At 42.7% G+C, this 16,377-nt stretch overlaps 1 protein-coding gene across 7 annotated transcripts in view; it reads left to right on the top strand.

Annotated features, from left to right (window-relative positions):
• Positions 1–16,377, top strand: part of PRKG1 (protein kinase cGMP-dependent 1) — a 1,254,852-nt gene that overhangs the window by 1,100,553 nt on the left and 137,922 nt on the right. For 6 of the 7 annotated variants that reach the window (XM_023240288.2, XM_023240287.2, XM_023240289.2 and 3 more), the window contains one exon: positions 12,647–12,712. In XM_023240288.2, the coding sequence (XP_023096056.1) occupies positions 12,647–12,712 (66 nt within the window). Of the gene's footprint in view, positions 1–6,685; positions 6,915–12,646; positions 12,713–16,377 lie in introns of those variants that run through there. The other variant, XM_045040948.1, reaches the window with a different exon arrangement.

Raw genomic sequence — 16,377 nt, 5'->3', positions numbered from 1 at the left:
ACGGGCAAGGGGCAGAGAGAGAGGGAGACACAGAATCGGAAACAGGCTCCAGGCTCTGAGCCATCAGCCCAGAGCCCGACGCGGGGCTCAAACTCACGGACCGTGAGATCGTGACCTGGCTGAAGTTGGACGCTTAACCGACTGCGCCACCCAGGCGCCCCAACGATTTCTTTTTAAAATATCCCCTTGAATTGTTGTAGACAGTTTTATTTAATCAATCTCACATAGATGGATATTTAGGTTATTTCCAACATTGTTATTCCAATACTGTAGTAATATTTAACATCATTATTTCTCCAAAACGTGAGTGCCTGTGTGAGGCAAATAATTACAAGAAAAAAATTAATAAATAGTGCTGAATTATCTACAAAACAGATTACACTAGGTGATATTTTTACCACTAGCATTCATAGGCCTTTGAAATTCTTTCCTGTGTTTTGTGTTTTCATACTTGTCTATGAAGCGTCCATAAAATTTGCTCATTGTCGAATTGAGGTGTCATTTTTATATCCTTATTGACTTATACAAACTCTTTACATATTAAAGCAATTAGGTCTCAATTATTTAAACTATATAATATTTTAAAACAATTTAAAATCATACATATAGCTTAAATTACAATAGCTGGGCAGATAGTACAAGTATAATCTATTAAAATTCTTGGTAAAATTGACTTATTCAAGAGATCTAATATCCTGCTTGCTTTTCCTGACCAACACCAACACTTTTCCTTGTATGTAGTGGTTTCACTTTAGCATTTTTTTTTTGTTTAAATTGGTATTGTGTAGACATAGCCATGAATTTCCTTTCTTTACCAATTAAGTTGTTTCTTCTGTTTATCTGTGATTCAAAGTTAATCTTCACTTTGGATAAAATTATAGCATATTAGATGACCGGGCTTCTAAAATCACTGAAGAATATTGTTTAGAAAGCAAGCTCTTTATTCTAATAATGCAAAATAGGAAATATGTGAGAAGCAAGAACCAAAAAGGAAAGAATCTTTTTTATATTTTAACTATATTTAAAAATTCTAATAATAATGAGAATTAATAATTAAATAAAATTCTAGATATTATTTTCTTTGAAAGAGCCCAATTAAAATTTCAATTTTATTTTATTTTTTAAGTTTATTTACTCTGAGAGTTAGAGAGCAAGTGGGAAAGGGGAAGAGAGAGAGAGAGAGAGCAAGAGAGAGAGAGAGAGAGAGCAAGAGAGAGAGAGAGAGAGAGAGAGAGAGAATCTCAAGCAGGCTCCACACTGTCAGCACAGAGCCGACACGGGGCTCAAACTCATGAACCGTGAGATCATGACCAGAGCCGAAATCAAGAGTCAGACACTTAACCAACTGAGCCACCCAGGTACCCCTAAAATCTCCATTTTAATTTTTAATTATCAAAATATGGTTTTATAAACATGTTATTGTATTTTTCTTGACTTCTGATTTTGAGTATCTTATTTCACGTGAACATGTCTAATTTCTATGTGAAAATACATTTCCAATTACAAATCAATACTGCTCACATGAAAATCTGTGCCATGATTTGTCACTGACATATTCAACTAGTAGATCACAATTACAGGCTTAGCAGATCTTTTTCTGTCTAGAGAAATATCCTTGGATTCAAGATGAATCATCTCAGGAGCATTGAAAACCATGATAATTAGAATTTTTGAAAAGTGTCCACATTGGTAAAACTAATTACAGAGGAGAACAGAGCACTAATTTCAGCCACCATTTCCTACGTGAAAAATGACACCGAGAATGGGGCGCTTTCTCAAGGTCACACGCTGAGTTGGCAGTGGAACAAGAAATAAGAGACACTCTTCCTGACATGTTGCCTTGAATTCTTTATAGGAGAGGATGCACTCCCAGGCTGAAGGCGATTGAGGTAGAAGTCCTTTGAAATATGTGACCAAGCAACTTAACATTCATTTCCAGCAAGCCTCAGTGGGGTTTACTAGAGCCACATTTCTAGCCCTCATTCTAAATACACTCCATTTCCTCTACTTTAAAGATAGGGAAAATTGGAGCATTATTTTTTAGCTGTGTGGAATGCAGAAAACACACAAAAAGACTAGTGGATCATTTTATTCTTTTTTTAATTTTTTAATGTTTATTAATTTTTGAGATAGAGACAGAGCATGAGTGGAGGAGGGGCAGAGACAGAGGGAGACACAGAATCGGAAGCAGGCTCCAGGCTCTGAGCTGTCAGCGCAGAGCCCGATGTGGGGCTCGAAACTCACTAACTGTGAGATCATGACCTGAGACGAAGTCAGACACTCAACCAACTGAGCCATCCAGGCGCCCCTGGATCATTTTCTTCTTAAAAGTACTTATGACCCGTGAGGCACACTTGGAATAACGGGTCTGTTAATATCTTCTCCTAAAGTACAAACTTTCTGGGGCGACTGGGTGGCTCAGTCGGTTGAGCGTCCGACTTTGGCTCAGGTCATGATGTCGTGGTCTGTGGGTTCAAGCCCCGCGTCGGGCTCTGTGCTGACAGCTCAGAGCCTGGAGCCCGCTTCCGATTCTGTGTCTCCCTCGCTCTCTGCTCCTCCCCCACTCATGCTCTGTCTCTCCCTGTCTTAGAAATAAATAAACATTCAAAAAAATAATAAATTAAATAAATAAAGTACAAACTTTCTGTGGCCAGATGCATTACAGAATCACATGTGTCACTGTCTGAAAAGTAGCCACAGCCAGTAGATGTATTTTAATCTAGACTGTTAAGAAGTATGGTGCAGAGAAGCAGAAGCAAGGAGTTAAGAGGAAAGTGAGTGTCTGATTTGAGTATAGGAACAAACATCTATTGTGTTGTACTCCAGGGTTGACTTTATGGGAAGATTTTAATAGAGGAAAATTCTGTCTTCTCCTTTTTTTCCTCTCAAATTAAAACACCTCTAAATCATTCAGAAACAGACCAAATGGGCCCCTAAGAAAGCAATGGCAACATAATATCTAAACCTGTACTTCTAAACAGCTCATAAAATAATAACAGAATAAACAAGAAGAGTGACCTCTTCCTTCTCTCCAAAAAATACACTCCAGGAAGATGTTCTTTAAATTTGTAAGACTTTGCCAGAGCGTTGACTACTTGAAGCCAGAGTACAGGCTAAATACTATTTGTGCTCTAGCAACAGCAGCAACAACAAAAAAAAACAGGAATTTCTTCAGCGGTCCTTTCGTACCCTAGCCATAAAGGAATGTATATAGAACTGTCTTTAATGTCCAGATAGACGAGCAAAAGCCATCAAATGCATCAGCCTTCAGAAGAATGTATGTGTAGCTTCAAATACAGAATATGGGAACAGCGTGGATGACTTTGGTACTAACTTCAGCCGTGTCACTAAGAAAGAGCAGTATTTCTTCCTCTGCAATTGCTTCTTCTACTCTTTCACGAATTCCATATATTAGGTTGAACCGTACGACATTGCCAGTAGCTGTGCAAAAATGGCAATTTCATTTGGTGCAGTCTAATAAGTACCCATGTTCATTGTCATTGGAGCATGTCAGGAATGCTAAGTTCACATGCCACCTAAAAGATGCAGTATGCTGTCAATGCGGCCGAAGTCTTATGAAAAACAATGTGAAAATTGAGTTCTCCTAAATTCATCATCTTTTTACTTATCGTGACCTTCCGTGGGTATTGATCCAACGGGAGGTGCATCCTCTCAGGAAGCGAATTAACACAGGGAATAGAAATATCTACCAAGGTCACCAGGAAGAATAAATTTTGGAGTGACTTTATGGATCACGCTTGGAATTGTTCCGCCTACAAAAACAGCCTTTTCGAAGTCATGTCATGAGTCCCTACTATTGATAAGAAACAGAGACTATCTTGGGTGGGCTCCAGGAAATGAACCTGCTTCAGACTCCAGTGTCCTGGTGTTGACCGTGAGTTGGTATATGTTCTCGGTACTAGTGATTTTTATGCATTTGTTTTGTCGTTACTCCTGCATTCTGTGTTGGAAGATTCTAAAGGGCCGGGGTCATATTTTCTGTTTAGATAATATGTCTTAATACATCCATGGGTATAGCAACAGCTACTTTAAAAGTGAAAAGGCCATCACTGTTGTAAAATTAGTCATCTAAAGTGATGTCCTTGATACTTCATTTCATCAGAGCATAGGAACTGTTGCCTTTAATTGATCTTGTGATCTCCAACTAATTTTTAAGATTTTATGTGTTATGGTAAAGGGAAAAAAATGTTCACTTAGTCCATCTCTTTTTAAACAATAAATCCTTAGAGGGGCACCTGGATGGCTCAGTCGTGAACATCCTTTTTCAGCTCAGGTCATGATCTCTCTCATGGTTTGTGCGTTCAAGCCCTGCCTTGGGCTCGCTGCTGTCAGCCCAGAACCCTCTTCAGATCCTCTGTCCTCCTCTCTCTGTGCTCTCTTCCTCCCTCCCTCCCCCCCCCGCCAAAATAAATGAACATTTACAAAAATACAATAAATGTAAAGTAAAAATATATATAAATCCTTAGAGTAGCCCACAGACACTGATCAATGCGGTCCTGCCTTCCTGTCTGGTTTCCCCTGTGCCCTGACTTCTTTTCCTCAATCCCTGAATGCCAGCCTTCTTGGCTTAACAATAAGCCATTTCCTACCTCTGGGATATTGCCTGTGTTACACCTGTTTCCTAGAAAATACATCTCCTGACTCACCTTGCTAACTCCTCATTCTGGTCTTCGCGTTCAACGTCCTCAGAAAGGGTGTCTGTCCTCTGAATTTCCAAATGAGATCCTCCCTTATTATAGCTTTGCTTGCGGACTCTTTGACTGGCATTTTCAGTTATACGCTTGTGTACTAATTTAACTTCTGTCCCCACTAGACTGCAAGATTCGGGCATGCAAAATGTAATAGCCCTCAGTAAATATTTGTTAAAATAATTATCGACCTGTTAGAATTATATCCATGTAACATGTGAATGCTGAAGAATAAGAAAGTGTTGGAAGGCTATTTGCCAAGGTGTTAACCTTAGTTGTCTCCTGGCAGATGACGTCATGGTTATCTTTCTATTTTTCTCTCACACTTTTCTATTGTTATTTTAATTATTGTTTCTGTAATCGATAGGCAGACATATTTCTTACGTGGACTTTTTCCCTTTACAAATGCTACTGAAAGACAGTGGACGTGTGCGTGGGTGAGCAGTTAACTGGAGTCGAGGGAGCTTAGCAGTGCCATGTTCATGTGCACAGCCATGGAGATGACAGTGGGTGTCTTTTAAGGAAACTGTTGTCGCAAATGCAACAGAGGATAGTCTGTATGGTGCTTAGAAAGGGGATAGGTCAGAGAGCAGTGGACTTCCAGCTCTAGACAACAGTGTAGAAACTTTTCTTTTTTGGATGTTTCCTTGGAAAGTTCTCAGGCAAAGAGTTGACACAACCAGATTTAAATTTGAAAATGTGCAACAAAGTGAGAGATAGATGGGAAGTGGGAGAGAGAGTTGGAGCACAGAGGCCAGTTAAGGGGCCAGATCAGCATTCCTGGTAGGAATGGTGATGGCCCAAATAGAGGAGTAGCTCTAGAAGCGACAGGAGGGATAGGTAAAGAGAGAAGACAGAGAGAGAGAGAGAGAGAGAGAGAGAGAGAGTCAGTATGACTAAAGCTATGCAGTGATGGAAAGAGAGAAGAATGAGTTTAATCTTCTGAGACCGGGTGAATGTAAGAATGGTCATGTCATTGACTCAAATGGTGATGCCATAGGGAACCCAAAGAACCCAGTGGTTGAGGTTAAGAGAAAATGTGTGGGGTCTGAATTAGAGGGGGCAATGGAGCTTCAAGAGCGAGTTGTCCAGGAGGAGAGGGGTAAAGGTTAAACTCAAGTCTTGGGAGTCCAAATAAAACCAAAAGTTGATACCATAAGATTATGTGACATTTCCCCAGTGAGAGAAGTCAGCGCAACACAACAGAAGGCCAGAAACAGAATTTTGGAGGAATCCCTATATGTTAGTGAACTGAGGTCAAGGATTCAGGAAAATAACTAGACGAGGTGGTGTCAGAAAGAATTCGGAGAGTGATTGATTACAGAAACGGAGGGAGGAAGCATGTAGAGAGAAAGTGTAACGGGTCCCATGCTTCTCAGATGGCCCAGAGGACCTTCAAGTGATGCTATGACGCCAGAAGCTAAAATTGATTGGCTGCTGACTCTGTGCCAACCTTGGTTACAAGACGTGCACTCATTTGCCAGGTATTGATTCGCTTCACAGAGTGTGGGAGGTGTAAATCGTGCTGGAATAATTTGATGACTAAATAGGAAGTAGAGTCAGTGAGTAGCTGGATACAGCTTTTTGGGCAAGACCACTTCTCTGCTCTGGGACCAAACTTTCAAAGTTGAACGCCCGGTTGGATTTGCTATGAATCCCACAAGTCCAGTTCACTAATTCAAAGTGCGCCTTTATTTTACGTGGCTGCTTCCCGTTTGTCATCCTGCCGGCAGTGAGTTCGCGTGCCTTCAGTTTTGAGCTGAAAAGGTTCATTTTGTCCAGCGTGAGGCACACCGGACTGGGGAGGCTCAGCGGCTGCCCTGGGTGGAGAATGGGAGCCGTGGGCTGCCATGAGCTCACAAGCCCTTGGAGTGGTGTCCGTTTCCAGAGCTTGGCTCTGTGGGAATGCCTGGGCTCTGTTACCAGGAGTCACATTGCCCCGGCTTGAAAAGGAAGAGCCCCTACTGGGCCAGTGCCTTTGCGTGAACCGTGCCCTGCTTTGGCCTCGGACGCTCTGTGTTTGTTCCCCTGGGCCATCGATGTACGATAGAGCTCTCCGGCAGACATGAGGCATAAGAAACTCGCTTCGGAACGAGACGAGTCCACGTAAACCCTTGCTATGGATTATTCCGATACTGACAGTGACTCCACTTTGGGATACAGTGATGATGAAGACTCCGGTGACGAAGTGCAAAGAATATCAGAGTCAGTGCACAGAAAAACTGGGTTTGCAAATATGTTGGATGTTTTTCATGCTCCGTGATGTCACGGAAAGGAATTTCTAACTCCTCCAAGAATGCTTAAAAAAGAGAACGCTACTTACTAAACCGCATAGCTTTGCCTGTAATTTCTCATTAATGCGTAGCAAGTTTGTGAAATAGCCATTAACCTCCCACCGGTAGCGACTTCTCCAGTTGTACGTGTTTATTAAATGACACGCTGAAATCAACTAACACGCAGGGACAGAAATGGATGAGTGTGAGGTTTGATCTTCAGAGACAACGTGCATGTTAGACCTGGACCCTTAGGTGGACACGTGTGCATTTATTTGCTATAAAGAAGCTGCTGAGGGTTCAGAGGCAGTCTGGTGGATGTTTTTTAAATATGTATTTTGTATGTTAACGTATCCCAGTTATGAATTATCTTGTGGTCGGTGTCAGTGAGACTTTAAAAAGCTCATGTCTTCTTCTGCTAGGATTTATCAAATACCGTGATCGGACAAAAAAGTAAAAATGAAGGAAAACTCAGTTTTTAAAAATCGTTCTCACATCTAAACCAGTATTACGTGAAGCCCCTGCAAACGTGGCGGGTGTGCTGTGCAAAACCACAATCCTAACAGTTGTGTGTGGATAGAGATAAGTTTAGTAACCACATAGAGCTCTCAGGACCTCCGCGTCATAGGAGTATGTAATATTTCATATCTCAATGCAAATATTTGCTTAGACCTACAAAGGAAATTAGCAGACACAGTAAGCCACAGTATTGTCTGCTTATGTGAGCAATATTCTCTCATTAGAAGTCCGTACCATCCCTGCTGAAATAAGAGATTAACCTATGTCGATACTAGATCAGATAGAATTTTGCCTCTCCCAGAAGCAGGCTCTGTAGGTACTCAGAGACAGCATTTCTGGACACCTGCGTCAGCAGGCACAATGACATTAAGCACCCAAATAGTAGAGATACAATGACAGCATAGTGGCAATATGAGTTCGGCATTGAATGAACTCGGCATTCAATAATTTCCTATTGTAATGTAACATTATTATAAAGCGACATATTAGGGCTAGAACATAGCCATGGATGGGAGGAACTCTAACCATATGAGAAACAAAATGGCTTATTGCATCAGCTTTGCAATTGAGCACCCATAAACCTATTAATGCTGTTTTTATTAACAACTGAATATATTTTTTATGATGACAGACGGACCGTCTGACTACTTCGTGCTCCTAATTCATTTTGCGCCAGAATGCACTGAGAATTGTCGAATGGAAATCTGGTAGCAGAGTGTATACACGGTGGACTTTTGTGGAAAGACGTGAGCCCTCGAGCCAGCCAGATCTGTGTTCAGATTCCACAGCAGCTACTCACTGGCTATGTTTGACTTGGGGCATGTGACCCAACCTCTGTCCTCACGTGTAAATCTGAGATTCTATACCTACCCTCTGCTCTATCCATTAAATGAGATTTGTGTGAATTGACTAAAATGGTTCCTGTTGTATACTACATAATAAGTAGCAAATGTTATAATCTTATATTTAATATATTGTTTTTCCCCATATTACACCACTTCTCTTTTTTTTTAATTTTTTTTTTCAACGTTTATTTATTTTTGGGACAGAGAGAGACAGAGCATGAACGGGGGAGGGGCAGAGAGAGAGGGAGACACAGAATCGGAAACAGGCTCCAGGCTCTGAGCCATCAGCCCAGAGCCTGACACGGGGCTCGAACTCCCGGACCGCGAGATCGTGACCTGGCTGAAGTCGGACGCTTAACCGACTGCGCCACCCAGGCGCCCCAATCCTCTCTGTTTTGATATATGTCACTTTACTAGGCACTAAGCTTGATTGTAGGGCATAACTTCCAGATTTTTCCTTTTTAAAATACTTCCAATTTCTACTGATAGTTTCTTCTGATAATTACTTTTCCTCATGTATATTTAATTTAATTTTTTAATATTTTTAGTTATTTTTGAGAGAGAGAGAGCAAGTTGGGAAGGGGCAGAGAGAGAGGGAGACACAGAATCTGAAGCAGGCTCCAGGCTCTAAGCTGTCAGCACAGAGCCCAACTCAGGACTCGAACTCATGAACCGTGATACCATGACCTGAGCCAAAGTTGGACACTTACCCGAATGAGTCACCCAGATGCCCCATTCTTATCTGTATTTTAAAATGTCCATGTGTTTTGTCTTGTTGCAAGAAAATTACATTCATTTAAAAAAGTATGTCCAATTTAGGCCAGAAAACATAATAACATCTTCAAATATTGGAAATTTGTGATGAAATCATTTTAAAGTTAATATGTGTAGAGAATACATTCAAAAGAAAGCATTATTTTGTATATGTTCTATTTTAAGGACTTTGTGAGCAATTTCTAAATTGTCAAGATGGTAATATATTTTAGGAAAATTCAGATTGAATATGTTTTCTACAAAGCTACGATAGGAGTTCTGTTCTTTGGCTTTTTTAGACTAGCAGCAAGGTATAGCAACATACCATCATGAGCAGTCTCCTAAGAAATAAGTTATTCGCTTGATAAATGAAAGACCTAATGGTGTATTAGTGAGGTTTTCTGCCCATGGCATCCGCTTCACTGAAAATTCCTGCTCAGAAAGCGATGATGGAGTTGAAAATATATCGTCTGCTCCCTCGGAGCCAAAAGAAAAGCTGTGCTCTGTTGAGTAGGAGTGTTTTGTAAGATGCCGGACAGCGCGGCCGCACAGGAGGTGAGAAGAATCAAGATACATGGAAGAACACGCTGCTGTCCCCCGGCTGGGCATCAGGATACACGTCCCTTTATCGCACTGAAGACCCGGCAGTGAGGGGGCAGGCTTACCGTTCCCACCGTTCCCACACTTGAGGCTTTCGCATAGTTTGTAGCTTGTCTCCTGAAACGAGGACAGTGCGAGTCCAAAGCCGGCTCTGTGCTGTCCTGCCCGTGGGCTCCAGGCTGTGCCATCTTGTACTACATACCTTCTACGCACCTCCCACGTGGCCAGCATTCTGGGTAAAACAGGGAGGAAAACCAGCCAGGGAACTGCCCTCCTATGGTTTAGGGGGAGGGGGATAGAGTCATCAACCCAGTGACCACACAAATAAATGTCTAAGTTGCAGACTGACAGGTGCTTGGGTGGAGAGGTACGGAGGGCCATGAGCACAGGTGAACAGGGAGCCTGGGCTGGTTGCTTCTAGTTCACTGATGCAGGGATGCGTGGGCCGAGATCTAAAGGGTCAGCAGGGGTGAGCTAGTCAAGGAGTTGGGGAAGCACCTCCCAGGCCGGGAGGGCAAGTGAGGGAGTCCTCACCGAGGCACGTGAAGCATTCAGCAGATAGCAAAGGTGGCCTCTTTGGCTGCAGGGTGGGGATGTGAGGGAGACGCTGGTAGAATCCTACTGGGAGCTGTCTAGACCCTAATAAAAGTTGTACAGTCAGGAGAGAGCTTAGTATGACATGTGAATAAAAAATATACAATCATCAGGGTGCCTGGGTGGCTCAGTCGGTTAAGAATCTGACTTCAGCTCAGGTCATGATCTCATGGTTCGTGCGTTCGAGCCCCATGTCAGGCTCTGTGCTGACAGCTCAGAGCCTGGATCCTGCTTCAGATTCCATGTCTCCCTCTCTCTCTGCCCCTCCCCCACTCACACTCTGTCTCTCAAAAATAAATAAATGTAAAAAAATTTTTTTTAAATACACATTCATCAATAGCTTCTTTTCTTTAATAGCAATAACCAATGAGAAACAGAAATAGAAACATTGCTTTCATAAGAGAAAGCATTGATATAAAACACCCCAGAATTCTTTTTTTTTTTTAAATATCCAGACCTAGCAAAAAAGATTAAGAAATCTTACTTAAAGACCTAAGAACACCTCTCCACACAAGAAGAGTGTTATGTCATGCATTGTATGGGAAATTAGTATAATTAAAAGTCCTTCTTCTGAAATCAATGTATAAATGTAATACAGCTCTACCAGAAGGCCAACGTGGGTTCCCTTAGAAGTGGAAAAATGATTTTAAAGTCTCTGTGAAGTATGAATGCTTAACAGTATCCTCAAGATATTTCTTTTCTTTCTTTTTTTTTTTTTAATTTTTTTTTTCAACGTTTATTTATTTTTGGGACAGAGAGAGACAGAGCATGAACGGGGGAGGGGCAGAGAGAGAGGGAGACACAGAATCGGAAACAGGCTCCAGGCTCTGAGCCATCAGCCCAGGGCCTGACGCGGGGCTCGAACTCACAGACCGCGAGATCGTGACCTGGCTGAAGTCGGACGCTTAACCGACTGCGCCACCCAGGCGCCCCTCTTTTCTTTCTTTTTTAATGTTTATTTCTGAAGGAAAGAGAGAGAGGAGAGAGAGAGAATCCCAAGCAGGCTCTGCACCATCAGCCCAGAGCCCGACTCAGGGCTTGATCCCGTGACCCTGGGATCATGACCTGAGTCGAAATCAAGAGTCGGATGCTTAAGCAACTGAGCCACTCAGGTGCCCCAAGATATCTCTGAAAAATAATTTTGGTAAGGGGGAACTTGTTTACCAAATACTTAGTACTGATGGTTTTTGTAAAGCAACCGTAATTTTAATAGCATGGTGTAGCAACAGTGGAAGACAAAAGATCAGTGGAAAATTTACTGAGTTCAGACCTATCTGTGAGAATGTAGTGTATTTTGAAAAACTAAAAATTCAGCGAGTGCATCTTTGTTTCCAAGACTTGAAAAGCCTATTATTAGAGACCTACGATGTTTGGATTATGATTTTTAGAATGTATTATTAACACTATGTTATTTCTGTGTATGTTCTCTTTAGTGTATTTCAAACTCGTATTTATCATTAATTATATTAACTTAGAAATTTTACTTTTCCAGGAAAAGGAGTACATTTTCAAGTATAACTTAATGTTTCCATGCAGTAATGCTATGAAATTTTTAGTAGCTCAGAATGAAATGTGAATGTTAATTTACAAAATCTTAGACCTCTGGGTAAGATGAGAAATACAAGAACAAATTTTTAAAGGTTTAAGAGGTTGGTAGATATGCCTGAAGTGACAAATTGGATGCTTGCAAAGAAACCGTGTATGTGTGTGTGTTTGTATGTATGTGTGTGTGTGTGTGTGTGTGTGTGTGTGTGTGTATATAATGTATATGTGTGTGTGTATATATTTCAATCAGAGTGATTAAAATTTGTCAAATACTCATCTGGTATAGATGAATAACTGTGTATTATAAGTTGTCAAAAGGTTAGCCACATAAAAACAGGGTCTCTAAGGTGATAGTTAAAACAGATCCGTTGTTCCCAAGGTTATAGTAATAAATTCATACACAAACAGATTAGATACTCAATGCTCAGAAATATATCTGCCCATCCTCTCAAAATTCAAATTACCCTGTCCATTACCGTCCTTGTCACGATCCAGTTAATTCCTTCATTCCCCAAAGAGCACAGGGAATGATGATGGAAAATTTGCTTCACTTCTAGAAATGAAACTTTAAGACTGAAAATTATAACTCCTGGATTATTAACTCTAGGATTTGTGGGATCAATGGTAAAAGTAAGGTGGTTCCTCAGGACAAATAAATTTCAAACATGAACGAAGCTTAACCCTAGGGGTGGATAAATCTGAGAGGTACACGTAATTTACCTTGTTTCCTGAAATTAATCGCAGTGAACCCTTCTCTTTGATAGTAAAAGTGATTTTACTTTAATCTCTGTCTCTCTTTTTTACCTAGGGAGGATGTGAGGACAGCCAACGTAATCGCTGCAGAGGCTGTGACCTGCCTGGTCATCGACAGAGAGTGAGTACCTTGCTTTATTATGCGTCCTACACGCACCTGTCAGTGGCGTACCTCAGTTCTTCGAAGTACACATCGTTTTATGGAGTTATTAACACTTGTTTTATATTGCTTCATTTTCAAAAGAGCTTTATATTTGATGCTCATTCCCTGTTTTTCTTGGAATGGGAAGGAATTCTCACTCCCTGTTGTCCCTTCTGCCCTTGAGATCTTTCGCCGGGTGCGTAACCGTTAGGAGCCTCACTGCAGTTAGCTGGTTTGTACACGGGCGATGATGCACTGTTCACAAAGATGTGAGGATTAAGGAGGGCGCGTGAGGAAAGCGTGGGTCCCAGTGTTGTTTCTGTTTGTTTGGTTTTTTGTTTTTTTTCTTTACTTTGGACGATCTTAACAATGCTAGCTATTGGTATAAATGTTCATAGTACTGATAATCATTAGCACTATTACAGAATGTACAGTGTTACTCGTATCATTATTAAGACATGGACCGTTCCTCCAGCCTGCTTTACTTATCTCTACACTCCCACCCCCAGACTTCTATAAGTATTTAAGGGAGATGCCTTTGGAGAAAACGTCATTTTAGACAGAGGTATATATTTGGGGTTATTAAAAGTGTGTTGGGTGATGCCTGCCCCTGGTCCTTCTCTGCATTCTGGCCTTGCTAGTCTCATGGCCCGAGGGCTTTTTCGGTTAACTACAAGGATCGGATTACGGACTCTCCAAGGGCCTGGGGGTGCACTGTCTGCAGGCAGTCCTCCAGGCTCTTTCTCACCGCCTTTCTGTGGATAAGTCGATCAGAAAAGCCAAGTGCCTGGCCCAAGGGAAAGCACTGTAAAGCACCCCGTTAGCAGCCGTGGGGCCGGAAGAGGCTGTGTCAGTGGGGCATGCCAAGGGGGCCAGATGTGAGCAGTCTGGAATGATGGAGTTGAATGTTGAGCTCCGTGAGCTCTAGGGGAAGAGGGGTCCCGCTCGATCCCCACATCTCAGTTCTGGGGACCCCTCGGCCCTGGGTCTCTAGAACCAGAGCGGCAACACAGCCGCAGAACGACATCTGACACCGATGCTCTTTATCTGGTTCCCAGAAACAACATTACCTGGTCATCCTTTGCTTCGTTTGCCTCTCGCCTTACTGAGGATCTACTGAGAACAAGGCCTTGTGTTTGGTGCTGTGAGAAGAGTCCGAGGGGCAGCACAGATGCCGGTTTGGGGGGCTCGCTTCTACTAGAGAAGATGTAGCCTCCGCACAAGGCAGAAAATAGGAAGGGTCCAGAGCACGCGCTTGCGCTGTGATTAGGTGGGTCTGGAAAGCACAGGAGAGGCAAGATGAGCAGAGTGAACCACACGGCGACCCTCGCGAGGGAGCAGGGAACTGTGGCAGCGTGCCGGCGTGGGGCTGGGTGAGGGCGGCGGGAGTAAGTGCTGTGACGGGTGCTTCATACACACACTGGGGCCGGTTCACCAAGAACATTCTTTGTTGGGGTGAGGGTAACTGATGGTTTTAGGCAACCAAATAGTGTCTGTCACTGTATCACTGTATTTGGTAGAATAATCCCAGAAGGCTCTGTAAAATGTGTTACGGGTGAAGTAGGAGCGGGGATATCTGGTTAGTATCTATCAGCCCAAGTGGTGGTCATGAGACCGGCTGGAGGAGAGATGCGTTAGAATGAAAAGGTAAAACCAAAGGGCTTACTCCTTGACCGAAAGGAAGGGGCAAGGAAGAAACTAGGGGTGTAGTCAGGATTGAGAGATGATCTAGAAGATGTACAGAAGAGTCGGTTTGGGAAGCACAGTGGTATTCCCTCAAAAACATAATGAACTTGACGTACCAATGGGACACTCAAGAACAGATGCTCTGCAGGAGATAGAAAAGGTGGGACAAGAACTCTTGTCGGAGTTAACTTAAAATTAACTTCAAAGTTGCTTAGCTAGAGTTAGCAGCTGAAGCCATGGGATTGGACGGAATTGTGTCAAAAATAAAGATAAAAGGACCAAGGTTAAAATTTGGGAAAATTGTTACATTGAAGGAAGAGGCAGGAGAAGACACACCAGTGAATAGAACTGAGGTGTCAGCTCTCAGAGCAGGTACGTAAAACCTCAGAATCCAAGAGAAGATCCAAGAGAGGAAGGACAGTCGGCAGTGTCCAATCCAAGTGGAAGCCAAGAGGCAGACAGAGAAAAGGCCAATAGTTCAGGAGCCTGGGAGAAAAAAGCTTCAGTCAAGTGGTGAGAATGGAGTCCAGGTTGCAGAGAGCAAGTGGGTGCTGAGGAAGTTAGATCACCCAGACTAAGGGTTCTTTCTTTCAAGATCTTGGTGAAACGGTTGGAGGGAGGGAAGGAAGGAAGGAAAGAAAGAAAAGAGGGAAGGAGGGAAGGAAGGGGGAACATGAGGCATTGGAGGGTCTTGGAGAGCGTCCTTGTGATGAGTACATGCATGCATCCGGGAAGATGGAGGAAATGAAATACTAAAGGGACCGTTTGATGGAAATGGGGCCACAGGGGAGGAAATTGCAGGCAAACAAGGAAAGAAGACTTGGAGAATGTGTGCTTTTCTTTTCTTCTATTTTCTAAGAGGAGAAGTAGAAAATTTGTAGAGATTTAGATAAGGAAAGCTATGGAGCTCAATATGGTCTTGACCTTGTCTCTAAAACATAGAGCAAGAAGAGCATCTGGCTGGCTCAGTTGGAAAAGCATCTGATTCTTGATCTCAGGGTCATGAGTTCGAGCCCCACACGGGACGTAAAGATGACTTAGAAATAAAATGTTTAACAAAATAAAGTATAAAGCGAGAAAATCTGGCCAGGGAAGGAGTGGGGGTGGGGCTGAGGATGTGCCAGGTGACCAGGGTATCCCATCAGTTTATATCCCTACAGTCGTTTATAATTTGGGAATTTTCACATGCATGGCATCCCACCTGGAAGGTAGGCAGGATGGTCAACAGGAGAGGAAATGGAAGCCCATAGAAGTTTAATAACTTGATAAGATTTCCTGGTAAATGATAAAGCCCAGATACATCAGAGAAACAAAGTAGATGGGATTTTGTGGGCCATCTGGTCCTGCTTCTTCAATTTAGTTAACTGTGGACCTGAGGACTGAAGGAGCACCACATAGCATCGTGCACATACTTTGGCCCTCGTCCGAATTTTCTCTTTTTCTCAAATGTGGTCGTATACGCTTTGCGCCGGGCAGTGCGTGGGCTTTGTCAAAACAGAATTCACTAGTTGGATCGTGCCTGCGTCATGTTTGGGCCGTTGCCTAATACTTAATAGGGACAGTTACTTAAATTCTAAGTCTCAGTTTCCCTACCTGCAAAATAAGCTCACATTACCGAAATGTGAGCTTGGTGGGAAGGTCGGTTTATTGTACACGCAGGTCCACGCACAGCATAGGATGTGGAGTAAGCGTTCAGTAAACACGTTCCCCTTTTCTTGCAGAAGGCACAGGAGCCCCTCTGATTTGGCAATTTTTCCATCTAATTGGCAGAAGTTCATCCTTAGGAACACACACTGAGAGGACACCTCGAGAGAGGTCTTTCAACAGAAACCTAGAGAAGGGAGCCTGCACGTAGAACTCACCACACGCGTTTCTGCACTCTTAGAAGGGAAGTTGCTCTTCCCACCAAATGTCAGATTCACAGCTTGAAAAACAACCAAACTGTAACTGAAGCCTCC

The sequence above is a fragment of the Felis catus genome, chromosome D2, assembly GCF_018350175.1.
Source record: "Felis catus isolate Fca126 chromosome D2, F.catus_Fca126_mat1.0, whole genome shotgun sequence".
In the NCBI taxonomy this organism is placed as follows: Eukaryota; Metazoa; Chordata; class Mammalia; order Carnivora; family Felidae; genus Felis; species Felis catus.
The sequence above is the reverse complement of the archived record's forward strand: the minus strand, read 5'-3'. Positions and strand labels throughout refer to the sequence as shown.